Source organism: Nycticebus coucang, chromosome 5 (genome assembly GCF_027406575.1).
Source record: "Nycticebus coucang isolate mNycCou1 chromosome 5, mNycCou1.pri, whole genome shotgun sequence".
NCBI classification, from domain to species: Eukaryota; Metazoa; Chordata; class Mammalia; order Primates; family Lorisidae; genus Nycticebus; species Nycticebus coucang.
In genome coordinates this window covers 101,958,852-101,986,638 of record NC_069784.1, presented here as the reverse complement: position 1 = coordinate 101,986,638, position 27,787 = coordinate 101,958,852, and the positions used below count along the sequence as shown (strand labels likewise).

Sequence of the window (27,787 nt, the reverse complement as noted above, 5' to 3'; positions counted from 1 at the left end):
AATGTAAAGGTGGTTTTAAACTGGGATTTGCTTTATGAAGGCACATGTTTCAAGGTTCAAGGAGCTTTGTGATCAAATGCTGAACTATCGCATCCATGGATCTCTCATGAAGACAGTTAGAAATGTGTGATTCTACTAAGGTCCTCAAATGATAAGGAACCTGACACTGGGTGTACCAGGGTCCTCCTGCAGATGCTATCACCAACCCTCACCTACGACACAGGCTTAGTGTGACCGAAGTTATGCAGCAAACTCTTACGTGAATATGAACAAGTTAAATTCATACCCAACTGCTTATCTCTCAATGAAAACATCAAAATAACACTTTTTTTTTTTTTTGCTTTGGATTAAAATAACAGACTATTAGCCAACCCCAACAACTTTGCTATTAAGAGACTACATTTGAATTGTCTCAATACAGATTTTTTGGTTGGAATATGCCTTATTCATTCTGACCTTAACCATATTCAAAATTGGCTTTATAGGAACACAAATGGTCACCAACACTCCCATCTTCCTTTACTCTTTTAGTCACAATTATTCCTGCACGTGAAATGCCGTCTCACAACCAAAGGCTCACCACACGCAGTGCGTGCCTTCCGAGGGGTTGCATTCACACGGAAGTCACGGTGCTCGATCCTGCCTTCCAAAGTGTGACTGGGGGATCAGCAACATCAGCAGCACCTGGATGCTCATGGGAAACAGAGAATACCCGCCTTCCCCACCCTGCTGAATCCAGGACGTGCATTTCCACAAGCCCCCTCTCAGAGGAATCACACGCATGCTGTAGTTCAAGAAGCACTGCTCTAGGTCACGTCACTCCCTCTTCCCGGCCATGACTTATTGGCCCAGTCTCCAAGCTGAAAACATGTATCCTCCGGTTGGCACAGCTGGCAAGCTGCCTCAGAGGTGGCTAGCCTGAGCTCTGTGCAGCACGTACGCTCATGGCTGAATGGAGATTAACCACAACAGATTTCCTCTCCTGAGGAGTGAAATGAGGACACACATGCACATATGTCGGTCATGACAAAAGTCTCAAGATACACAAAAATCCAGAAATGTAAAATCTGGCGGACAGAAACACATGAAGCCCTCCCAACAACACTGATAAGCTGACAAGTTGAAACTTACACAGTTGAATCAGAAAGGATGCTGCTGACTGTGTTTCCTGCAAGTGAAATAATGCACCAACACACAATCCGTCTCAAAACTTTAGTAGTCCCACCAATTACCCTCCCTCCACCCATCCGCACCTTACAAGGGTACACGTGAAGTTTATTAGGTGTAGAATATAAATGCCTTAACACAATAACTAAGAAAATGCCGTGAAGGCTATGTTAACCAGTTTGATGAAAATATTTCAAATTGTATATAAAACCAGCACATTGTACCCCATGATTGCATTAATGTACACAGCTATGATTTAATAATAATAATAAACTTCTGTAGTGACCTACACATACCCATCAAGGCAGAGACAGAGGAGCGCTGAGTGGCCATGTGCAGATCAGTAAAGGAGGGGTAAGCACTGACTTCCCGTGAGATGACACAGGGGCTCGCATGTTACCAGGGGCTAATGTCTGAATATTCATGAAGTCTGCCTGCTGGCTGCTGAGACTGTCTTCTTGCCTTTCTAGAATCCCTAGGGAGCCTTACATTGAACCTCACAAGTTGAAATAAGCTGAGAAACAGCACACCTTTACTTCTGATAATTGGATCAAGTCCAGTGAACGCAATCTAATGAAACCCCATCCTGATCAGATGCTCCTTGCTTCAAGCTCTCGCCCTATTCCTCCCAACTGGATTCAGTAGCTTTCCTATAGAACTTATATGAGGCATGTAGATGTCTAATCTTCCTAAGGGCTCACAGGTTCACGGAGGGCAGAGGCCGAGTCTCAACCACTCTGGATTCCTTGAGTTAAGCAACATAGAACTTCTGGCACATGGTAAACACTCAGTAAGTTATCTGCAAAAGGAATTATCTGTTGACATGAAATGAATTCAAAGAAAACACCAACATATCTAATTTGAAGCCAGTGGCTGAGATGGTATCACTAATTCCGAGGTTATCAGGTGATGTTTACTAAATATTCTATCCTCATGACATTTTACAAAGCCTTGTGATTAATACACAAACTCTTCTAAAGGACACAGAGTTGCAAGTGTTTCAAAAATAAAGTTATCAGAATTAGGAATCTTGATTAACTCGCCCTAGAATCCACAAAAGATAAGAGACTTTTGACTTCTGAATCCCTTTAGTTTTTCCAGAAATCCTCGCTAAGCTGACGCTCAGATCACAAGTACGCCAACCCACATGCCCTTAGCAAATGGTGTTTCCTCCTTACAATTCATCATGCTGAATACACAACCCACAAAATAAAAAGACCTAAAACCAAAGAGCACCCCAGGTAATTATCTCTTGACCTAAATTTATTGTATACATTCTTATGTATATCATAATTATAACTAAATCACAAAATTGCTACTTATCAAACTCAAAATATTTGACAATATCCACATGCAAATGCAGCATTGGACGTAGAAGAGCTGACTGAGTTTTCCAAGAAGAATTTACTTTATGAGAACTTCAGGTTAAACGGACACTCAATAATGAAACAAGTTTATCAATTCATTTGCCCAGTCAACAAATTGCAAATTGAGCACCTTCAAATAGCAGGAACTGACTGTACTGATTTTAGACAAATGGAAAAAAAAAGAAAAGAAAATGCCTGTCCTTAAGGAATTTAAAGAGGATAGATAGGTAGGTATAAGCCAAAAGAGCTATAAAATCACTTAATAACTGCTAGCAGCTTGGACAAGTGGGTAGTGTGGAAAACATGCTTCACAGTAATGTGTACAACGTCACTGGGATATGTGATGGAGTCACAGTTTGGGCAGAAGGTTCAGCCTGAACCACACAGAGACTTCACACATCAGGTGTGTTGGGAAAATAGCAAGTATTCTAATGTAGCTGAACAGAGATGTCACTTCTGTTTGCTTAACCCTAAGCCTTGCTGAAGTGTCCAATAAACAGGGTCTAATAACTTCCTATCATCCTGGCATGTCTCCAAAATATACTGTGGTCCAGAAACTCTTCAGATGGAAAATGTTAAAAATTACAGTTGTCTCACTAGGGTGTGCCTTAAAGAAACTAACCATTATGGTAAATAATCAGGACATCAGAGTCTTTGATGCAAGGAAGTACTGCCTGGTCATATCAAAACTGATGCTATAGCCATGGCAGAGGAGGGACATTCTCCATGTGGGAAAACATCACTTAACTTCTTGCTTCAAATCTCATCCCCTTAGATTGCACTGCCTACTTGGGGATCTCTCCCTGAAGGGATATGCCAGTAACATATGGGCTTCATGGGGCTCCCTTCAACATAGTCTGGTGCAGCCAAGTGACTTTGCCTTAGTTTTTTACTGCACAACTGAAAACAAGCTGGAAAAGCAAAGAGAAAGTTTCCTAGAGATTGGGGACCAAAAGCAGACAAGAAATGCAAAGAGTAACTAACACATGACAAGATAAGCTGTATCCAGATTCATCTACTGCTTACGGACCCCCTTCAAAATTGGCTGCCATGCTCCTTTTACACATGTGCACACATTATTCATCACACAGTAAATTCACTGCAATACCAGCTTGTGACGTGAAGTGGGAGGCACGCTCTCCTAGGACAGCATGTCAGAACATGGGACTGAGGGCTATTTGAAGAGAGCTGTCTCCCTAATTTAAGAATCACTGTTTCATGCCAGTGCCCCTTTCTCCTATCACCTGGAAACACTGGTAAGAATTTATAGACTCTTCCTATAAATCCAGAAAGCAAAGCCCAGACAAGTATTCGTCTGAGTCTATCTCATGTCCAAGGACCCACTTTTTCACTAAGGAATATAAAGGGCACCTGGAAATTCTGCCCAATTTGTGTATCCCAAACTTCTAGTCAGGAAACGGTGGCATCATCCTGTTTTTATCCCAAGACTTTGTTCTGAGCATAGTACAATATGGCTGAGATCTCAGAGGAGGAACAGTATAAAGCAGAAGGGCGGCCATTTGATTATCCAGCGTGTTAGAGATGAGAACTGTCTCTGTACCCCCGTGAAAGCAGGGGACAGACCGCTGCCTGAAGATAACCATGAATTCTTTTTGAAAATGGAAAGGAATGATCCTATAGATCTCACGTTCCTTAACAAAGGAAGCGTTCAGAGGAGTTTCAATGGCCAACCGGTAGACATACTGTAGAGAGGATTCTCATGCTGTGTAGACAGCCCCATTAGGTTCTTTCACAGATCTAAAGGGAAATATGGAAAGGAAGGAGTGCAGAGGGTGGTAGGTAAGAAACACAGGGTCCAAATTCCACTTCTCCCAGAATATCTTGCAGACCATTTTACGAAGAACACCAGACTTGGCTTCCTTTAACTCATTATCCTGGTGGCCACCAGAGAGAAATGATTTCTGGCTTGTTTCTTGCACTGAAGACACAAGGGGCAATGTGATAAAATGAAACAAAACAAAACAAATAAGTAGTTCTCTGGACTACTGCAGGTGAATTTATAGTAGCTGTAAGCCTTGACTATTATCATTATTATAGCCTTTTTTTTTTTTAAAGGTCAGATGTAGGCTAAAATATCAGCGAAATTCCAATAGTTGCTGTTAGAAATTCAAGCTCTAGTAAAAACTCTAAAAACATTATTATGGCTAATTTATGCATTACGCTAATAACAACTGTGGCAAAGCACCTCATTTATAACTGAAGGGAGACAGGCACTCCAATAAAATTTAGTGGACTTGCATCATAGCTCAGTATTATAATTTTTTTCAAGGGTATATATATTCAAGGGCATATAACACACCCTTTGTTTAGACTGGCTTCTTTAAACAGGGCTAGACGACTTCATCTTTATCTCCCTCATAAATCCACGCCAACAACAACCATTCAAGAAACTACACTTGTTTTCCACTAGCTCCTGATGTGGATGAGGCATTAATCCCAAGAGAAATCAGAGTGTGTCACAAGCTAACCTGGCCTTGCAAGGTTGATGCAGAACTGGGTTCTCTATTTGTAAACACTGTCAGCTTAAGAGGGAAGGTAGAGAAATGAAGAACAAAGGAGCACACTAATTATACTTCCAAGGGAAGCTTTAACCATTTTTACATGGAGAAAACAACCAGAAAAGAGTTTAAGCATATTTTAAACAATTAGGAACATCCTATTGATTTGACTGTATTAATCCAGCCCTTAGAAAAATTATTCTACCATGTGAGGAAATAAAATATTTCTGCAGTTTTGTAAACAATGGTTTCCACCCAGAGGGCTCATAATTGTAAGGGAGACAAAAAGAATGCTAAATAGATAAGGTAATAACATAAGAGTGTTTCCAGGACATTTTACTGGCTTTTTTCTTTCACTTTGTGATATATCAAAGCTCCATCGTATAAATCACCAAGTTTCTGCTTAACATTTTTTGGAAGAAGAACAGATATATTAGTTTTGCCTCAAGGAAATCAACAGGAGAATTTCCTGTAGCATGTTCCCTAGGTTGATACACATGATCTCCGACTCTCACTCCAAATCAGCATGAAAAGGGGGATTATTTCTTGATCTACAGCTGAAGTAAAAAGGACACCTACATTTGCACCTACCTCAGTAAAACTCCTAGGAATAACATAGCTACAGTAGAACCTCTGGAAGTTGACCACCCAATGGACTGGAGCAATCTGGTCGGCATGTGGAGGTGGTCGACATAAAGAACTAGGCCCAATGTATTGATTATGTACGTGTGGTTCATGTCTAGCCAATGAAAATCTGGTCAACTTATGGAAGTGTTTAATGTAGGGAGGTGTTCACCTGTAGCGGTTCTACTGTACTTTGAATGCTTTGCAGGTCTTTCCTCTCTTTCATGAAGAACTGCTATCACTTTCCCTACATCCCAAAGCAAATTTTTTCATTTCTGTAAGTTTAATAACAACATCCTTCTCCCCCAGTATCAGTGACTTCCTCAGATCATTCCCAAGCCATGTTTTCTGGACATCTCTTTATACCCAAATGGGTCTTCAAACTCAACACCATCAACACGTTGTATACCAAATAAATTTTCCCTTGCCACACCTGTGGTTCCTCCTCCAGACATAGTCAATTTTATCTCCTCTTTCTACCCACCAGCCATCATTCACCCATCTTTTATCATATCTCTATTCTTCTTGGTCCCCCCGCCCCCTTCTCAATACCCAATACCATTTCATAATAGCAATGACCATAATAATTTCTCTTACGAGTTAAGCACTTACTATGTGTCAGACTTGGTGCTAAACGCTTTATATGTGTGTGATCTCATTTACTCTTTACCACAGTCTATGACACAGGTGTAGCTCCAGTTAAAAGTGTGGAAACCATACTCAAGGTACAGAGCTAATGTGTGACAGGCTGAGGGTTTAAGTCTAGTTTGACCCCAGTGCTCTGACCTACCTTTTCCACCTTCATAAATTCTACATTTCAAGACTGAGTTGAATGTGTTTACTCTTAAATGAAACCTTCCCAATCTCTCCTGTCCCTTCTTCTATGCTCTGTGTATTTTTCACCTACTTCTCTAATGAAACACGTAGTTATTTACACATCGGCTCATGTAGTAGTTCCTTCAACAAATAGAGGTTTAACGCCTACTCCACCAGACACTGCTTCACACAGGTTATCAGCCATGAGTGAAACAAGCCCAGACTTGGCCTCCTAGAGACCAGTTAGAAAGTGCAACTTTAAACAAATAACCACACCAATACACCATAAAATTGCAGATGATAATTGCTATGGAGAAAAACTTCAGATGCGGGTGCTACATCCGCCTCCAGGCATCACATGAGGAAACATCAGGGTCACAACTTACTGTTTATTCTTCCACCATCAACTTCTTCCCTGTATTAACATGCAGTTGGTGTTGCATTAATAAATTATGGAAACGTTTCAGGTTAGATATTAGATTTCTAATCGGAAATTGAAGTCAATCTTGTAGAAATGGCATAGTAAGCCTTTCCGGAATCACAGAAAGTTACGAGAAGAAGAAGGCTATATTGGAATGAAAAAGTAAGACTGAATTTGACCAAAGGCAATGTTGTTTCAATGTAAATCTCTCAATTCAGGAATGCACTTGCACTACTTGATGCAGTAGGAGTTTGACAGTGTTCAGAACAGAATGAAAAGGTCTATTTACTCAAATTTCTGCTGGAAGGGAGTTGCTGTGTGAGGGCCTAGAAAGAGAAATGGATACCTAAGAGTTCTGGTTTCTGCTTACTGATACATTCTGTTTACCTTTCTTTCATCTGCTGAGTACAAAATGTCTAACAAGTGGTTTTTATAAAATCCCAAATAAATGAAACTCCCGAATATGGTATTTTAGATCTCAAATTTCATGCGAAAAGCACTCACTAGACTATAAAATAGCTGTACTATTTTCAAACAATTTTAACCTTCGATATTAAGTGTTTCTGAATTGACACCAAAAGCCATAAATGTGCTCAAAGAGTGACAACTTGGATCAGGAAACTGTAACTCAATAATTCAGAATAATATTATAATAAAAATTACAGGAGTTATATCAATAGATATAAAACCCACTTAAAGCTGTAAATAATATATAGAGATTTTAAATTGTTCAGAAATGTTAGCCATTAGTAAAAATGCCACCCACTTTTCTGTTGCCTTACAATGCAATTTATTACATTTAAGTACTTGGATTCATGTCTCTTAATGGCATCATAAACTATACCAATGTGAAAGTAGTTCTTGTATTAGGGAAACTGAATTATAAAAAATACAGCAAAATGAACAATATCCATCTGTTTCCTCATAAAAGACCAAGCCCTTGATCCCAGTGTAGGGTGCTCTCTTGGGCCATGAATGTCACTCCTGGTTTGCTGGGGCATCCATGTCAGTGCTATCACACTGACAGGTATGGGTTTGTAGACTAGCTAGTTGAGGTAGAGTGTGGTGTTTAATAACGTAAATTCTATATAAACTTTGTAATAAATGTAGCAAAAATCCCCACTGGTTCAGGAATTGTTTTGAATCATCCCTAGAACTCGTATGTGTACAAGAACTCGTATGTGTACGTGTACACCGGACAGGAAGATTATTTACCTCTTATGTCATAGATCTTCTCTTCTACAAAAGTAAAAAGGAGTAACAAAAATAATCATCCTCTGGTGAAATTACACCTGTGGTGCATCTTACAAGGGTATATGTGAAACTTAGTAAATGTGGAAAGTAAATGTCTTAGCACAATAACTAAGAGAATGCCAGGAAGGCTATGTTAACCAGTGCGATGAAAATGTGTCAAACGGTTTATGAAATCAGTGTATGGTGCCCCATGATCACATTAATGTACACAGCTATGATTTAATAAAAAAACAAACAAACAAAAAACAAAACAAAAATAATCATCCTCAAATTCTGTGGGAACTTTACTTTTGTTGAAATTAGCCCTATGGTTTTCGCTTTACAGTATACTGAGATTTCTATCCTTCACTTCCCCTGAGGATTTTTTTTTTGCAGTTTTTGGCTGGGGCTGGGTTTGAACCCGCCACCTCCAGCATATGGGGCCAGTACCCTACTCCTTTGAGCCACAGGCGCTGCCCTCCCCTGAGGATTTTAACTGTTTCATCAGCAACACTTATTTTGTATTGAATTCTACATCTCCCAGAAAGAATTTTTTTTGCCTTTGCCTGTCAAAAGGGAACAAGTGAGTTTACTAGGCTAAACATTTTGATCTATACCCCTGTTTCTCTTCTCTTTTCACCTCTAATCCAATTGATTGACATTGGAGGAAACTTGACCATTGGGAAATGTTATCAGAATGCTCTTGGTTCACTCAAAATTATACAGATATAGATCTTATATATGTCAGTTTCTACATATTTCACTCTCAGCACATGTACACTGTGATAAATTATGCTCATCACAACATGGTTTTTGGATGAAACACATAACATTTTACTGTTACAGAATTGTACATTCGATTATACCTCTTTTTACTAGTTTCTTAAGAACAACACATTTCTAAATCACTCAAATATTTCCACTTTGATTCAATTTTGTATACATTTTAATTACCACTAATTCCAAAATTAGTATAGTTTGAGTTTACATATATATGCGTGTCTATATAATTCTAACTAGGATTTAGAAAAAATAAATCTAATATCCAAATTTATGGAATAACAAGCCCTTCTAAACTAGTCATTTCCTGAAAAAAAAAAATACAACAGAAATAAACTCGAAATAACTTAAAGTTAAACAGCATCAAATAAAAGTACTCTACTGTTATTAAATCAGAACTCAGCATCACTATAAGGTAGAATTTAAAATTATGCAATTTTGTGTCCTTAAAAAATGACACTTTTTACATAAGGAAAAAATTTCCTAATGGTTGTACTTTAAAGAGACTAGCTTGCACAAAAACCATAAACTAGGAAATTAACTATGAGAGTCAAATAGTTTCAAAGAGCAATTACTCATTAAGAAGCTTTGACTAACCTATAAATACTGTAGCTCATTCTTGCAACAGCTGAGGAAATTGCTAAACCATGGTCTTCTCAAAGCTACAGGATGAGTAATGCCATGACCATGGCCTTTAAAACATGGAACATGGGCAAAAAGTTACCTTAAATGGAGTGACTTCAGTCTCTGAAACCACTTCATCCTGCCATTCTGCTGTAATGACAAGGATGACAACCTTGGCTTCACTGGTTTTCAGGTTCATTTACTACAAAGGTTCTCTGCTGTACATTGGTCACCTGGTAAGGCTCAAAAATTGCAAAAACAATTGTTCTGGGGTGGGTCTGGGTTGCTGATGTATGCAAAAAGCTCTCCAGGTGGTTCCGATGTTATCAGGGATATGAACCAATGATCTGCTGCCACAGCTGTGGTCTTTGATTCCCAGCTTTCAGTCTCATCTTGCTGTGAGAGCCTTTAAGAACACTGCCAGAATGATGGCTCTCTAATGATTATAGAATTAAATCCACACAGTGTACAAGACTCAACATGCCCTGCTCTTACCTGCCTGATCAGCTGCCTCTTCCTTCCCCTCTCCCCACTAGTTGGAGAGGCACCTGCATCTAACAGGCCTGGCCCAGACTCATGGCCTACGCACTAACTGATTCTTTGGTCTAAAACGCTCTCCACGTTTACTGCTGGGGAATTGCACCTTTTCTGTGAAGCCATTCCTAATGCTCTAGCACCCATCCCTCCTTTGAGGGCCCCCAAAGCACCCTATGTATAGAGTTTGTCTTCACTGATTTTCTAATTATATTGAACTGTCATTTTCTAAACTACGTCTCTTTCACCTTCATTAGACTTTTTTGAGGCATGGACTGTATCACGTTTGCTCTGTGTCCCCCAAACGTAGCACACTGGCTAGAAAACACTGGCACTCATATGTGCTGAATAAATGAATGAATACTATGCTATACTATTTTCACTTATTATACTCAGAGCCAGAGGAGATTTACACTGGAACCACTGAAAAAGTGAAACACTTAAAAGCCTTAGTATTTGGTAATAGTAATGACTTTAATGATTAGCTTTTCAATTAGATACCAGATGAATTTTCAACATGTTTAAAATCAAAGAAGAAAACCTTAATTATGTCCTCAAGAATGCTCTCTTATCATCAGCTCCCCAAACCACTCATTTTCAGAATAACAGCTGATATATGCCCACCTTAGGCTCTCGTAAAGGAAGGAACCCCCTAGGGCCCACCACAAGTTGGCCTAATTTGGCTTCTCCCACCTTGTGACATCTAACCCGCACCTCTGGTGAACATGCTTACTTTGTATTTGCTTTCTGATCTGGAAGGGATGGGAATATGTCCTTTTTTCTTGAAGGTTGTAAAGTGCTTGCACTGAGGACATGGCTTGGTGCTGGAATCGATACGGCCAAGTTCCAAGAAGTACTTATACTTGATGGAGTCTTCATGTGTTAAGTTATAGACAACAGTTGTTTCTTCCAAGAATTCAAAACACTCTGTGATAGGGCATTTGATTTCTACTTGGCCAAGTTGTACCTGTGTGAAAGAGCAGATGAAAGAAAAATTTAATAACCAATGGCCTTTATTTATCTTTTTTCCATAAGTATTAAGTATTGCTTATTTTGTGATTGCAGTGAAAGACTATAATTTCTTTTATTTATTTATTTATTTATTTGGCCAGGGCTGGGTTTGAACCCGCCACCTCTGGCATATGGAGCCAGTGTCCTATTCCTTTGAGCCACAGGCACCACCCAAAGGACTATAATTTCTTAAGATGATATAACAAATGGTAATTACCTTGATACCTGTATTAGGCAGTACTAAAACGATCGCTATGTGGTCTCCAACTTGATTTAGAGGATGTTAAACTCTTCTCTGATCATTATATTTGTGAACATAAATGGGCCTAAGCCACAGGCTCACCAAACAAGCAAATTATCATCCCATCCTTCCAAAAAGGGCGGTGTGAAACTACATTCAGAAAATGGCCAACTGCAGGCACTGAGGGGTGAGGCGGCATGTGGATGATGTGCCAACTAAATGGTGTTCTGGGTTTTTTTTTTTTTTGAGACAGAGTCTCACTGTACCGCCCTCGGGTAGAGTGCCATGACGTCACACGGCTCATAGCAACCTCTACCTCTTGGGCTTATGCGATTCTCTTGCCTTAGCCTCCCAAGTAGCTGGGACTACAGGCGCCCGCCACAACACCCGGCTATTTTTTTTGTTGTTGCAGTTTGGCTGGGGCTGGGTTTGAACCCGCCACCCTCGGCATATGGGGCCGGCGCCCTACTCACTGAGCCACAGGTGCTGCCCTGTTCTGGATTTTTCAACCTCACTACGGAGTACATGAGCACTGAACCTCAAGGGCACTTTATTACTTCAAAAGGATGAAAGAGAGATTTTATAAAGTACAATACTTCCATACCCAAAACACTGTTTTTGCTGACTCTTCCATGTCAAGAACATAAAGTAGTTTCGATGTCAGCAGAATCACAGGAACAAGTAAGAAAATTAAGCCACTGACAATAGTCTAACACAAAACAAACCAAAAAAGCCCTTATGAAATCTGGCTGCCACTGAGGTAATATATAAAATTAATGTGTTCAAAGGAGAGAAGTGAGGATCTATGAGAATACCACTTGTAGCATTTGAATGGGATACCAGATATGGCTAGGATTAAAGATTATGGTGAAAGATTGAAGCATGAAGTGTAGACAATACTAATTTTTAAAGGGAAGAAAATAAACGACTCTGAAATAAGAAGTAGCTAGACTGTTTTCTATAAGCAGTGAACAATAACTCTTTATCTTCTTGGCATCATAATCTCTTTCTGTCTTTCCTAATGAAGTAAAGGAAGGCACTCAAACTCCCAAGGGCAAACAAATGCCAAACCTTTCTTTTTTAGTTGGATGAGTCTGACATTCTGAGAAACCAAAACCTATCCAGTTGCATGAGAAAAACAGTCTGAAGACTCAGGCAGTAAAGGGAGAAAGACGCACTATCCAGGAAAAGAAAAACATCACCACAGAGAGCCATTTACAAGAAAAACTCAATTCATGGTAACTTTGAACTTTACTGTTTATCTGGCACAAACTTGAAGAAAAGTAGTTAAGAAGTTACAGGCTGAAGGGTACATGGAATGACAAGTTTAATACCCGCAAAGGACATGAGGTGAATGGAAGAGTCTGGTTTGGATAAACCACCTTGTTAGTATTGACCTTTTGAAAGTAAAAACCGCTGCACACTTTTATTGTACAATTATACAAAACAAGGTCCAGAGAGGTTTGTAAAAAAATATTTGCTCAAACTTTCTACTTTTTTGGACGAGTTTACTCACAATGACAGTCAGATTTTATTATAACACATGTTACAGAGCTATGATAATGTTATTATGACCCAAATTACATTTCATCATAAATTTTTTAAGTTAAACCTCAAGAAAAAAAGAGTCCTCCTGAGATTTTTATATAGATCAAAAGCCCTTGTTTAACATAGTCAGAACCTGGCCTATTGACACAAGTAACTGGAACACTTGAAAAATGATTAAGTGTTTCGTCTTTTAACATTCTGTTGACAATCCTCAAGCCGAGTTCTGAGCCAGGCACTGCACTGGGTGCTGATGCTTTGCAGATGCCCATCAGTAAAGAGGGAGTCAGGACACCTAGTGGTGAGTGCAGGCTGTGTGGGGCGGATGCGGGGACAGCTCAGCAATCTGACATGGGAGGTTCAGAAGAAGTGAGGTTTCAAAAGTGAGATCGTAGGAGTAGTAGGACTTAGCGAAACAAGGGTGAAGGTGTTCCTAGCACACAGACGAGACGACATGGGCAAAGGCCTGGCAATAAGAGAACAGAACACACTCACAGGCCCCAACTGGACCACCTTGGAAAGTGCCAGATGTACCGAGATCCCAGCCTCGGGAGGAGGTGCTCAAGATGAGCAGTAAGACCGGACCACAAAGAGTGAGTATGGAAAGATGAGGTGCTACAGATGAACTTGGGCACAAGGGTACGGCATAAAGGCATCTTAGGAGTCTGAACTTTTTTCTATAATAATAGAAAACTATTCAGTTTTCAGCATACAAAGAGTTTCTTTTCATTCCAAAGAAGTGGCTCACTTGGTCCACTTCGAGAAACTCCTATTAACTGGGGGGCACTTTAGTGGTTAAGAGCCTGAGATTTTTATTCCCAGGTCCGTGTTTGAATCCAGCATCCCTCACCTATGAATTCATTTATTTTAACTATGTAAATGGTAACAACGGAAGCAGCAATTTCACAGCCACTCATGAATAGTTAGTTCTTATGGAAATGAAATGTATTAATAGTTTAAGGACTAGATCAATTCAAGGTAGCACAAAGGGACCCTTGTTACTCCCTTAGTGGGTGTTAATTACTCCATCACATTGGGACACCATCCAACATCCCATCATTACTCCATCACATTGGGACACCATCCAACATCCAACCAAGCACCTTGTCTTCCATGTCAGAGTCTGTCAATCTGTCTGCAAACCCAGTCTGTTTCTGTAGAACATATTACTTCCACTTGCTTTCATACCCTCTGCATTAACTTTTCCATACCTTCTCTTCTTTCTCAAAGCTCCAACTTCCCTACCCTACCGCACGAGGCCAATGACCTCACATTTCATTAAACACACAGAAGCAATCAAATGCTTATTCCCACATTTTTCCACTAGAGAGATGCCACAGTACCAATCTATGTCTCCATCTGTTCAGTCTTCCCTCTTTGTACAGTATACGGCTGAATCTATTTCCAAGGCAATTGCATGTGAGTTTCTTAAAATATCTGTTGTGAATTCAGGTTTCCTGGCCCACTTAAGACCTGCAGAATTTGAATTATTGCTGCTAAGCCAGTAGCTGGCAGTTGGGAACAACTACTCATATGCTTCTCTCAATCACTCATAGTTCTTCATGCAGTATCTTCTTTTTGTAATACAGTATTTCTCATGACCTGTGCAATCTCTTGTATGTATCTTTTTCAGATTAATTTCATCAAAAGACCACGATTAAGAAGAGTGCGTTTATTTATTTATTCAACAAGATACGTACGCCATTAACTCAGGAACGCCTTTGAAAAACTTATGATATCTCAAAAGTCAAGGGTGTTTTATGATCTATAGTCATTAGCGTTGTGCCGTGCTCTCTAATTTGCAGTGTTTCTACTTTCTCGGTGGCACATATGCTAATGCTGCGTCCTACAATCAGTCGTATCTTAGATTATAGTGAAGTGTGCTTTTTAAGGGTTAGGCACTCTGATGAACTTTTGAAGAGAAGAGAGAAACTGGGCTGCTACTGGAGGAAACGGAGGATAAACAAGTAAATAAGGCAGACGGCACCAGTGTTATGAACAAACTATGAATCAAGGTGGTATCTCTGAGCTAAGAACCAAGGAACTTGTTATGTGGAGAACTTGGGGAAGAGATTGCAAGCAAAGGACACAAGGACAATGGCCCAAGGCAGAAGTCCCCTGGTATGCCTGTGTTGAGAGCACAGAACAGGCTGAGCAAAATACGCCCCAAGGAGGGAGAGAACAGTAGGAGATGAAGCTGGAGAGTAAGGCAACAGACAGATGATGCAAGCCATTTGGCCGTGATAAGAAGTCTGGATTATATTCTAAATTCACTGTGACTCACTGGTTTTAAGAGGAAGAGGGGCATGCCCTGCTGTACGTTAAATGAATCATTCAGGCTCTTCCTGGAGAATGGGCTACAGAGGAGCGAAAGTGCAGTCTTAGGAGGACAGCGACAGTCTGGATGGCAACTGCTCTTTCCACCAGTGGCATATGGCCAATGCAGCTGTCCAGGAAGCAAATTTATAGACAGCTCAACAACGCAGCAAATGCTAACCAGATATGGGATGTATTTGGGAAGTGGAATTAATGCAATTTTAAAAATTGACAAAAACTGTATATATTTTTATGGTTTTAAAATACACTGTGGCCCAGTTACATCAAGCTAGTGAACCTGTGCTTTACCCCATCCTATGCATTACCTCATATACATATTTATTTTGTGTGTGTGTGGTGAGAACACTTAAAATTTCTTCTCTTAGAATTTTCAACTTGACAAATACAATATGGTTAGCCATAGTCAAACATACTGCACAACAGATCTCTTGAATGTGTTCCTCCTTTTGACAAACACCTTCCTGATCTCTCCCTGCAGGCCCCTGCTCACCACCTTGCTACTCTCTGCTTCTAAGACTTAGGCTTTTTAAGATGCCACATGTAAGTGAGATCAGTGGTATTTGTCTTTCTGTGCCTGGACTATTCCTCTTTATGTCATCTAGGCGTACCCATGTTATCACAAATAACAGGATTTCCTTCTTTTATATGGCTGAACAGTATAACATTATGTTTATATATCACATTGTCTTTAGCCATTGATCTACCGATGGTAGGTAGGCTGTTTCCATACCTTGCCTATTGTGAACAACGCTTCAGTGAATATGGGAGTGCAGATATCTCTTCAGAAACTAATTTCATTTCCTTTTGATATATGGAGTACTCAGATTGCTGGATTAGATGATAGTTCTGTTTTTAATTTTGGGCATATCTTCCATACTGTTTTTCATAAAGTCTGAATTAATTTACATTCCCACCAATAGCAGGCAGAGGCTCCCTCTTCTCAACATTCTTGCCCACACTTTTAATCTTTTTCATTTTTTTGAGACACAGTCTCACTCTATTGCCCCAGACTAGAGTGCCCTGGTGCTATAGCTCCTAACCACTTCAAATTCCTGGGTTCAAGCAATGCTCCTGCTTCAGCCTCTTAAGTAGCTCTAGGACTTTAGGCTCCCGCCACAACTCCTATCTAATTTTTTTTCTCTCTCTTTTTTTTTTTTTTAGTAGAGATGATCTAGTCTCAGACTCCTGAACCCTAGGGATCCACCTGGCTCAGGCTCCCAAAGTGCAAGGATTACAGGCATGAGGCATTTCTCCAGGCCTATTTTTTAGTGGTCCTAATAGGTATGATATTCATTGCGGCTTTAATTTGCATTTCTCGGTGATCTTAAGCACTTTTTCATATACTTGTTGGCCACTTGTACTGCTCTTTTTCAGTGCATGTAATCAGTGAGATTTAGTGATGGACTAGATATTGGAGATGAATAAAGACAAGAAATCAAGGGCGATTTTAGGTTTTTGGACATGAACAGCTTGATGACGAATTGGTGCTACTTAGAAGTTTCTAATAAAATATAGGTACATGAATATATGCTATTTGCTAAAAATATTTCACTGAAAAATTTTTACAATAATAAGACCAAAGATCATTAATACATTTAAAAATATCATGCTGAGCTCCTACAATATGACAGGGCCCAGGACATAAAGTAGATCAAAGCATGAATCTTTCCTTCATGGAACTTGAGAGCATAGCAATTAAAGTAGTGTTATATCCTCTTCTAGTAACTTGGGATTTATGGTACTAATTCATTTAATATTTACCCCATATTTTAAAAACATTTTCTTTGGGATAATTATAAACATATGAAATTGTTGGCAGATCAGTATTACAAATCTTTAAATAGCCATTCTCCAGTTAAATAATTGTCAACTTATGGCCAATCTTGTTTCTCCTGTGCCCTGACCCATATGGCCCTCCCATGGCAAATACCAGACGCCATGTGATTTCGTTCACAAATATGTCTGTATGGGTCTAAAAAATTATTAATTTTTTAAACCATAACAATTGATATCATATATCTCCCCAAAAGTCAATATTTTTAGTATCAGGTTAACATTTTAAATAGCATGTCATGTAACTTCTGGTCACAGGATGTGTACTTAACATACTTAAAATAAAGATATTTTGCAGTTCTGTGTGTTCAGTTCTAATATTATTATTTATATCTATGCAAAATATGCTCTCCAATTCTTCTGAATATGTCCACACTTGTAAGAAAAACTTGCTTAACTCTAAAATAATCTACAAGGTGTCAGTAAGAGACACCATTATCCACTTAATACTCAAGATGGATGGCTAATTTGCCACCTGGGAGAACACAAAAGTAATTTAGTTACTCAGATGAGGGGGACTTCTGGAAAAAGTGGCAGATTGATTAATTAAATCCTCCAAAGAAAAGGACAGAGGGCTTCCAAGATCAATTTATCAAATGTATTGCTTATGGCTTTGATCTTGATTTTAGCCATTGGTCAGGATAGTTTATGGAATGCTTTGACTTTTTCACTTGGTACCAGGCGATTTCAGATTTCCTCTTTTCCGAAAAATGGAAACATGTTAATATAGCAGAGGAGAAGAGAATACCCCAACAAAAGTAGTAACGAAACACACACAGCACCTATGTAAAACACAGCTCGGTGTGTACATTAATTACATCTTTGTGTTCATTAATTACTTTGTAGACACCATAAGGGCAGGTGCATTTCAGATTCACTGATGTCCCCATAACTGTATTCATCAGTGCTGACAGGAAGGTGGCTGCTCTCCTGACACATACACTTTTCTTGTTTAATTGGCAGCTATTTAAGAATTCAATGCTAGGATCTTTGAATTTTTAAAAAACATGAAAAACATTAAGCCCCAAATTGCAGAAGTCCTCTCAACTCTAAGCCAGATAATTACAGCATGAAGAATATCACACTGAGGAGCACAAAGTAAAAATACCAAACAGCAGACACAGTGAAGAAGCGACCAGAGGAAGGCGCCATGTGCCCAAAAGGAAAGCTTCAGGAAGGTGCTTTGCTGCTCATTGTTGTTTCTAAGCTACCCCCTTTATGGTATTTTGAGATAGCAGCTCAATGGGCTAAGATAAAACGTTCTTTATCTAGAAAAGTAGCAAAACTTTATGAGTAATCATACAGAACCACAGGAATTGAAATATATAGTGTGACACTGGCACTAGATAATACGTAACAGAAAAGTGGAAAGAGTGCAGAACAAAGTGACTTAACATAAGGACACGGGGTATATTGTCACTATCGAGCATAGGGTAGGATGGTTTTTTTAATAAATCGTGCTGAGTCACTTAAATATCCATTAAAAAAAATTAGACTTGACTTCTGCCTCAAACCTGGAAGACCATTAGCTATAATATGAAAGGTGAAGTAATAAAGCTTCTAAAAATGATCAAGAAAGGTATCTTCATGATCTTGAAGAAAGGACAGATTATACACATTAAAAACATCATAAAAATTTGATAAATTGGACTAAAGATAATTTAAACTGTTCTTTACACCAATAGGTACTGTTAAAAGAGTGGAGATTCAAACAAAAGTGTGAGAAGGTATTTGTAACATATAAAGGACAAGTTTTATATATCCAGAAAATGCAAAAATATCTCCTCCTAATTGGTAAGAAATACGCAGCCCAACAAGATACTGTACACTGTCCAGAGATGATATCCAAATGACCAGTAATATGACAGTGTGTCCAACTTCACGATCATTAGGGAAAAGCTCATCTAAGTCACAGCAACATGGAAGAAAGAATTGATACAGTTCTCATAACACTTGAAAATTCCCTAAAACAAAGTGTATATAGTTACAATAATAACTATACAATGAATGTGGTATTAAGGTTTGATGAAATCAATCCAAATGTATTTTTCTACATATCATACCTTTTTAAATACTTAAAGTTCTTTCTTCCTTCCTTTCTACTGGAATTTTCATGCTCCCTTATCCACTTATGTACATTAAAAACATTTTAACTTGGCTGGGTACTGTGGCTCAGGCCTGTAATCCTAGCACTTTGGGAGGCCGAGGCAGGTGGATGGCTTGAGCTCAGGAATTCAAGACCAGCCTGAGCAAGAGCAAGACCCCATCTCTACTAAAAACAGAAAAAAAAAAAAAAAACAACAGAAAAAAATATTAGCCAGACATTGTGGCAGGTGCCTGTAGTCCTTAGCTACACATGAGGCAGGACAGTTGCTTGAAGCTTGATATTTGAGGCTGCTGTGAGCTAGGCTGACTCCATGGCACTCTAGCATGGGCAACACGGAGTGAGACTGTCTCAGAAACAAAACAAGACAAAAGAAAACTCAGTTTCTTAAACAAGGTCATACGTTTTCATAGTTCAAAACCCCCCTTGACAAGTTTCTCTTACAACTGTCTTCTTTTCTCCATTCACCCCATAAAATGATGATGTTTCCTTCCAGAAACAATTTAAGGATATACAGGAAATGCAAATATGTGTGGGGGTGTGTGTATTGACCCCTTTTAACTCAAATGTTAGCAAATGATCACGACTTGGCTTTCTTTACTTAACAATATATTTGGGAGATATTTTCACATCACATGCAATGATATAGTATAATGTCTTTTTCCTCTTTTCTCTCACTACTGTGTGTTTGATATGTGACACTTTTACTTGATGTGTCTAAGTGTGGTTTCTTTGTATGGTACTTATCTTCCTTAGAATTGAGAGAATTTTCTTGTCTTTTGTTCTTAATAACTGCCTAGTATTCCACTTACCTGTAACCAGTCTTACTTCCCACAGTGATGGACACTTAGATTGTTTCTAATTATTTCTCTACGTCAACGCTGCTATGAATAAGCATACACATATGGTATTTATGCACACATATGTGCAAGTGTATTAGCAAGATAAATTCCCTAGACCAAAACTAAGAATCAAAAGGATAGCTGGATCAAAAGTGCTTGTATTTTTACTGCTCAGTCCCAATTTTCCTTAAACAGATTTGAAACATTGCAGTGAAGAAGGTACAAGATAACAAGAAGGCCCAAAAGGAACAATTTGTGATACTTTATGAGATAAATAGCATATTCAGATTTGGGAATGTAAAAGGCCAATAAATGTTTCTTCCTTAATAATTGAAAAGAATCATAAACACAATCCATTTTTCCTTGAAAAACACATTAAGATGCATTATTAGATGGTAGGCAAATAATTAGTATTTTAGGAGTCAATAATTTATCTTTATTCTTTGAAAACAACTCCTAAATTCATTTAATCCCTAAAGAATACTAGTATGAAGGGATTTTTTGATGCAAATTACTCCATAACTATTTAGACTGAAGGATAAATATGTAATATGTGCTCAGCTAAAGAGAATGAGTACATATTTATTTAACTATGATACAATTTACTTTTTTAAACATGGAAATTTTTTCCCCAAGGGAAGCAACTTTATTAACTACACTGCTTATGAGTTCCCTTTACCTTTAGTATTATGGGGTCAATTCATTTCCAAAGTTATTAAGTCAGCATCCTTTTCCACTCAACTCCTTCATTGAGATTTTTTCTCCATATATTTAGAATACAGTTAGATTCTCTTGTCACGGTTTGCATTCCATCCTGGTATTCTCCAACCTCCTAGATGTTTTTTTGTTTTTTTTTTTTTTAAATATGTCCCTATATTAAGGTCCACTCTTGTGCTACAAAGTTCTGTTAGTTCCATGGGTTTCTGACAAATGCATAATGTTATGTATCCACCATTACAGTATCACACAGGATAATTTCATCCCTATTGTTCATATTTCCATGGTGTGGGTTCGGCTGGGTGGTTCTTCTGATCCATGTCCTTTCTCCATGTGACATCATCTGGGGGTTTAACTGGGCTGGAAGGTCCAAGATGGCTCATTCACATGGTTTCCATTTGCTGCTGACTATTGACAAGGGACTCAGCTGGGTTCATCAAACAGTGTTGTTCCCCGTGTGGCCTTTTCATATAGTATTGGCGTTTCACAGCATAGTTACCAGATTCTAGGAGGCAGGAAGTAGAAACTACCTGTTGTAGGTTGGATTCTCAAGGAGAAGATTCTAAGGTTATTGTGATCTGTTATCAGAGTCAGATGTAGATATGTTTGGGGATTGGGAGAGACTTCTCACAGCTCCTCAGAAGTAAGATTATTTGCCTTTTAAAGGTGAGTAATCTAATGCAAAGAGGGGTGGACAGCTTGTCCCAGGTCACATCACCTTTACTGCCTTCCATCTTTTCCGTGTTTCACTTTCCCCGTGTCACTGCTTGTACTTAATCCTTAACTCAGAGCCCGATTCTGGCTAGAAGCCTTGGCAGCACACAGCTAGTTGTTCCTCCAGCTCTGATGCTGTCCCACCCATTACCCACAGTCACTTGAGTGCCCTTCTCAGACCAGCTCAAATTGTCGCTGCTCTAGTCCCAGTTGGACCTAAACAGAGTTTTTAAAACAAACGAGCTGTTTGGCTATACTTTAGAGGAGGAAATTTTTAAGAGAAAAAATTTGAGTTTATTTTGTTTGAATGTTCCCTACTTTCTTTTTTTGCATCAATCTAAGTGAGATACTAAAATTTCTTACAACCATAACATAAATACAATATACAGATACTTTTTTAAAAAAGAACTCTAAAATGAAAATCACACAGAAGGTCCTAGTACTGTTTATGTGCTGGGCGTCCTCAAATTCCAGGGACATACACAGCTATCTATCTTGGATGTGGACTAATTCACATTAGGTATCTCTTCTAGTTGTAAAATGTTATAATTCTGAGATGTGCTCTAACTTATTAACAAAAAGACCGAATTCTACTTAAGCTCTCTAACGCTTTAGCATTAAAAAGCTGTAGTTAAGAGTAGATTCCAAAGTCAAATTGTCCGTGCTCCTTAATCATAACCTCTCCTTAATCTCTCCTTTCTCCAGAATCAACATCTGTAAAATGGGAATGAGAATATACCAATGATGATTAGCAGGGTATGAGTTAATTTATGTAAAACACTTGGAACAATACCTGGCAGATAGGGAATACTCAATAAAGTTTGCTAATATTTGTCTTCCTTGGTGTTTAGAAAGTATTTCATAAAATTAATTTTAGAAATTAAGAACACTTATGCTTCTTTTTGGAGAACATTTTAATTTCTGTAATAATTGATAATTCAGTATTCTCTTTCATAATTCACTGTTCTATCTCCAAAAGCATGTATTGAAAGGAATATAAACAAACATGCATGCTATATAAATATACACCTTTACGTGAAAAATGCCTCCATTTTCCCATAAAGGTAACCAAGTTGTAAGTTCAGACACAGAATTATGGAAATGTAAATAGTTGGCAGTAGTAGGCCTGGAATCACATAGGGAGTATTTTTAGTTGAGCTAGTACCACCAGGTCGTAATTAGTATTACTACAGTCTAGGGGGAAAAGAAAGCCTTAAAAAACAACAACTTAACTATATGTTCGATTTCTGTTAAAAGATACAAGTGAAAATTCTAGGTACTAGATTAAAAGACAACTTTAAGTTTTAAAAAAAATGTATGGAACCCACAAGAGAACTTCTATAACTTCCCTCACTCCCTCTTGGTCCTTTTCTTGTGGCCTTCAAAATGTTCCTAAATATCTTAAAAATGCCAAAAGCAAAAGCCATTGGTGGTTTAGTTATAGAAAAAAATATAGCAAATTCGCTTAACAATTCTGAAAAGTGAAATAAGAAAGCAAACTTTTGCAAACACAATTTTGAGAATGTGTGAGTAAGTGGACCAGAGGCCACTGGCTCAAGCAAGCAAATCTAAGGTTAATAGATTTATAGAAAATTACTGCTAAATACACATGTTGGCCCAGAAGAGTAATCTAGTAGCTTCCCAAATTTGTTCCCTGTATACAGCAAGCTGTTTTTATTCCTCTCTTGGGGTCCTATCGAATGTGTGGACTCTTCGTGGTAAATACTAGAAGACAGCTATCACGTCCCTCCAGACTTTTCAAGGTCAACATCCCCACTTCTTTAATGTCTCCTCACATATTGTTTAAAGTCTTTCTTCTTTCCCTGGTGTGTTGGTTTGTAAAAGTATGATACTCAAAAACCAAAGCATCAGGCAGGTCTGATGTGGCCTTGTTAAAATTGAAAGAAAAACCACCAAAAAGAAAAAAAAAGGTTCCAGGAAAAATAAAGTACCAAAATTAATCTCAGAAAAGGTGGGAAACTTGAATGAGCCAATTACCATAGAAGACATTAAGGTCTTCTTCCTAGGGAAGCATCTATTTCCTAGGTTTTCACTTTCATTGCAATTGAATATTCTATTTCCTCCCTCTCTTTGTTTTTTTCTTTCCTCATCTTGTCTATTTTTTACTTTCTTGTACTCTTACATCAAGCTCTTAAAGGGTTTATCATTTATTTCTGAAGGTATTCAGCTTTGGACTTGATTAGCCTTTGTAGTACTGTTTTTCTTCCTTTTGGTTTTTACCTTTCATATTTTCTACTTTCTGCTTTCATCTAGTTTATTGCATTATTTTTCCTAATTTCTTAAGATGAACCTTAGTCCCTTTATTTTTTGCTTTTATTCATTAGCAATGAATATAGTTTTTTGCTATGTTCTAAAATTTTGGATATTTCATATTTTGTCATTTTCTAGGCAGTTTATAATGTTTTCATTCCTTCCTTAAGTGTTTCTTAATTTCCATGTAGTTAAAACTTTTGGGGGTAACTTTTTCCTATTATTTATTTTTAACCTTACTCAATTATAAATTATGTAAGTATACTATGAAATCTTAATTTTAGAAATAGTAAAGGTTTTGTTTTCGGCCAATTACAACTCTTCTTTTAAGTGTTTCTTAGACATTGATTTTTTTTCTACTCTAAGCAAGGAATGTAAGATTCTACACAGATTTCTATTAAACCACAGCTTTGATAATTTGCTTCAATTTATCTACGGTCTTATTATTTATCTGCTTAAATGGACTCTAAATGAGGAATGTTAGAATGACTAATGTAATTTTTTCAAATTATCTTTGCATTTCTAGTAATTTTCTGTTAATATGCAGCTGCAATATTGCCCAGTGCATCCAGGCTAATGACTCTTCTGTCTTCCGAGTCTTCTCCCTATTTGGTACTTTTACACTTAAATCCTACTTGTACATCATCAGAAATTAATATTACCACTTCTCTCTGTTGATTGGCATTTTATCAGTCATGTTGCTGTGAATGATTCTATGAGTTTCAATTCAGTACTCAAGGATCTATTCAGTGCCTGCCACAGGCAAGTACTCCACCAGCTACTGTGGACATTTAGAGGCATGAACTGCTGCCTTCAAGAAGTTTCCTGTTAGCCGGGCGTTGTGGCGGGCGCCTGTAGTCCCAGCTGCTCGGGAGGCTGAGGCAAGAGAATTGCTTAAGCCCAGGAGTTGGAGGTTGCTATGAGCTGTGTGAGGCCACGGCACTCTACCAAGGGCCATAAAGTGAGACTCTGTCTCTACAAAAAAAAAAGAAGTTTCCTGTTGATCAGGGATGGACACGTGCATATATCACCACAGCGCAGTCAAAACCTAGTTTTGACTGTTAATGGAGGAAGAGGCCTTTTACTTAAACCATGAAGAATGACAAGGAGACCTGGCTATACCTTATCCCTCAAGTAGAAAAAAATATGCAAAAGAATTTCTTATAATGTTAGATGAAAAAATAGAATACAAATTTTATTTATGTAATTTAAGTACATAATACACATGCTGAGAGGGAAGAAGAAGAAGCCACTAAAAATTTATTTTTCAGGTTGTAGAATTATTTTGTTCTTATTTAAAGTTCAACTATTTTGTTGAAAGTTTGGTTATTCTCTGTGTGCGTATTTATTTATTTTTTCCGTAAGTGTTTGTGGAACTGTAATAGATGATAGTTTCAGAGTTACAGCAAACCAGTAACCAATCTTTGGAATGGTATTGAAAACAAGACAGGATACTGAGAACTATGGGTTCTACTCATTAAAATTGGATCGTGAACATTAAGTTTGTTTCTGAATACATCTGGGAGTCTCAGTTTTTACTTGATTCCTTGGCATAATTCTGAGCTTTGTCCTAACACCCTGTAGTGTGCAGGGGAGAAAGCAGCGATGACCTAGGTAAACTGATCCCTCCGGGAACCCCACCCCCCACAGTGCTGTCCTCATCACAGCCAATTCACAGAAAGCAATGTTCCCTTTGTGCAACTGATTTCAACACAGATTTTAAAAAACCAGAAACTTTTTATCTTCAAACCTCTTTAACAAATAGAGCAACAAAATCATTCCTCAAGGATGACAATTTTAAAAATATATACAGGTTCTATATTTTTCCTCACAAACATTTAAAGTTTCTTCCCCCAAAGGTTTCGGTCTTTCAAAACTGGCAAGTGTCAAGGCTTTCCTAGATGTTAAACAAGTTAACATAGTTCTTTAACTTAAAACAGCAATTTCAACACAGCCTTTTCATGCCAAAACAAAGTATCTTTGTGCACCATCCATCCAGTTCTAGGAATAGTCTGCTCATTACCTGGAGTTTTCAGCTTCAATAAAGAAAGAAAGAATTTCCTCTTTTCTGGCTTCCATTCACTACTTCCAGATATAAAATACCAGTTAGTAAGATACTAATACTAAATACTATTTAGGAAAATAACATATATTTTCCTTTGTATTTACCAGAAACAAAATTAAAGTATAGTTGAATATAAAAAGAGAAATAAATGTTTTTTAAAAATTGCTCTTTTTTTGATGTTTAAATTTTAATACCTTCAAAGTAGAGAGTAAACTTATTCTAGCAGTATGATAATCTCTTTTTAAAATATTGCTGAAATAGAGAAGTGTCCCCAAAAGACTGGCATGGCAAATGAATATACTATCAACTCTTACTGAAAAGTTTGTGATTTGACTGAAAAAGGATAGGAATATTTAGTGTTAAATGTCTTTATTTAGGAAAATATATTTTATAAAATCCTGTTCTGCTTCAACTGAGCTTCATGATTTCTTTGGTTGGAATACAATGAACACTTCTTGGTCTTACAGGGTAAATATTTGCTCAAGTATAGTAAATGCAATAGATCAAACATGAAGTTTTCGATGGAAATAACAATTCTCTTAAGAAAACCAGCTAAGATAAAGAATTAGAAAAAGACAGGAAGATAGAGAGCACATCAGAAGGCTTACATGAGCAGTAAAAACCCAGAGGAGCATGCTACAGTATTTTAGCAATAAATAGTAAGTAAACCTAACACGTTGTTCTATGAAGCTCTCAGACCTTTCTCTTGTAAGTGAAACATAGGCCCGTGTGTAAAGAGAGAAAAATTGCACAGTCTAAGTGGCTTTATATGGTATAAATTTGTATTAGCTATTTTTAGCTTTATTTTATGCTCTTACCACTTTTTTATACCAAATTCTATTTTGTCATAACAGATATACCAGAAATTAAATTCTTTTGGAAACTACACTGAGTGTATTTTTATCAGGAGATCCTAACCTAGAGTCCTCAGATTATTTTTGTGTGTTGTTTGCCTGTATGTTGTTGGGGGCAGATAGTCCTAGATTTTATCATGTAGCTAAAGGGGTATGGAACCAAAAAAAGGAGATTAAGATGAATAAGCACACAATAAATGGAAACAGACGTAGGACAAATGATGTCATTTTCATTCAACAAATGTAACAAAAATATTACTGTATTTCATATTAATATAAATATTTACTATGTCCCAGACCCTAGTACTCTTTACATCTGAAAATATTGCTACTGTACTTCAAGTACATCGTGGCCCTTTTATATTTGTTTTCATTCTTTTCACCCAATAATGGAGATAAATCAGGGCATGTACGTCATTCATACCTACCTTATCTTCCCTGAGATCAAGGGTCACCCAGGAAAGCAGTACAATTCCTGGAGAGTTTAAGGATTGCATATGAAACTTTGCCTACTAAAAAACCTGACTTGAACAACATCTAACTTTGATTCTCTATTTTTTTTTCAGACTGAGGTTGTTAACATTTGTTTCAGTTTTATCCTTTAATGCACAGTGCCTTTTGTCATCCTCTGTACCAGTGAAATATGGAGCACTGACGACATGTTAGTGCTTTCAATGCTCTAGCAGGGGTCCTCAAACTTTTTAAACAGGGGGCCAGTTCACTGTCCCTCAGACCGTTGGAGGGCCAGACTGTAGTTAAAAAAAAAAAAAACAAAAAACTATGAATAAATTCCTATACACACCGCACATATCTTATTTTGAAGTAAAAAAACAAAATGGGAACAAATACAATCACACTGCCTCATGTGGCCCGCGGGCCGCAGTTTGAGGACCCCTGCTTTAAGGCTTGAACCATAAACCTACTAGAAACTTACCCTATTGTCACAGTGAACCGTAACAATGCAGCATTCAGTGGAATGATCGGGATGATGATCGCGGCAGCTAACATTTATTGAATGCTTAGTATGTGCCAGATACTATTCCAAGCATTTTCCATTGATCACCTCGTTTGCTCCTGAGAAAGACCCTATAACCTTAAGTAGTAATCTGCCCAAGGTCACACACAAAGAATCACTAGGGCTTTAATTCCAACCTAGTCACCACCAGAG

The 27,787-nt window shown here is 38.0% G+C and overlaps 1 protein-coding gene across 1 annotated transcript in view; it reads right to left on the bottom strand.

Annotated features, from left to right (window-relative positions):
- Positions 1–27,787, bottom strand: part of RNF217 (ring finger protein 217) — a 140,951-nt gene that overhangs the window by 35,186 nt on the left and 77,978 nt on the right. The window contains exon 2 of the mRNA XM_053591418.1: positions 10,819–11,052. Within this exon, the coding sequence (XP_053447393.1) occupies positions 10,819–11,052 (234 nt within the window). The remainder of the gene's footprint in view (positions 1–10,818; positions 11,053–27,787) is intronic.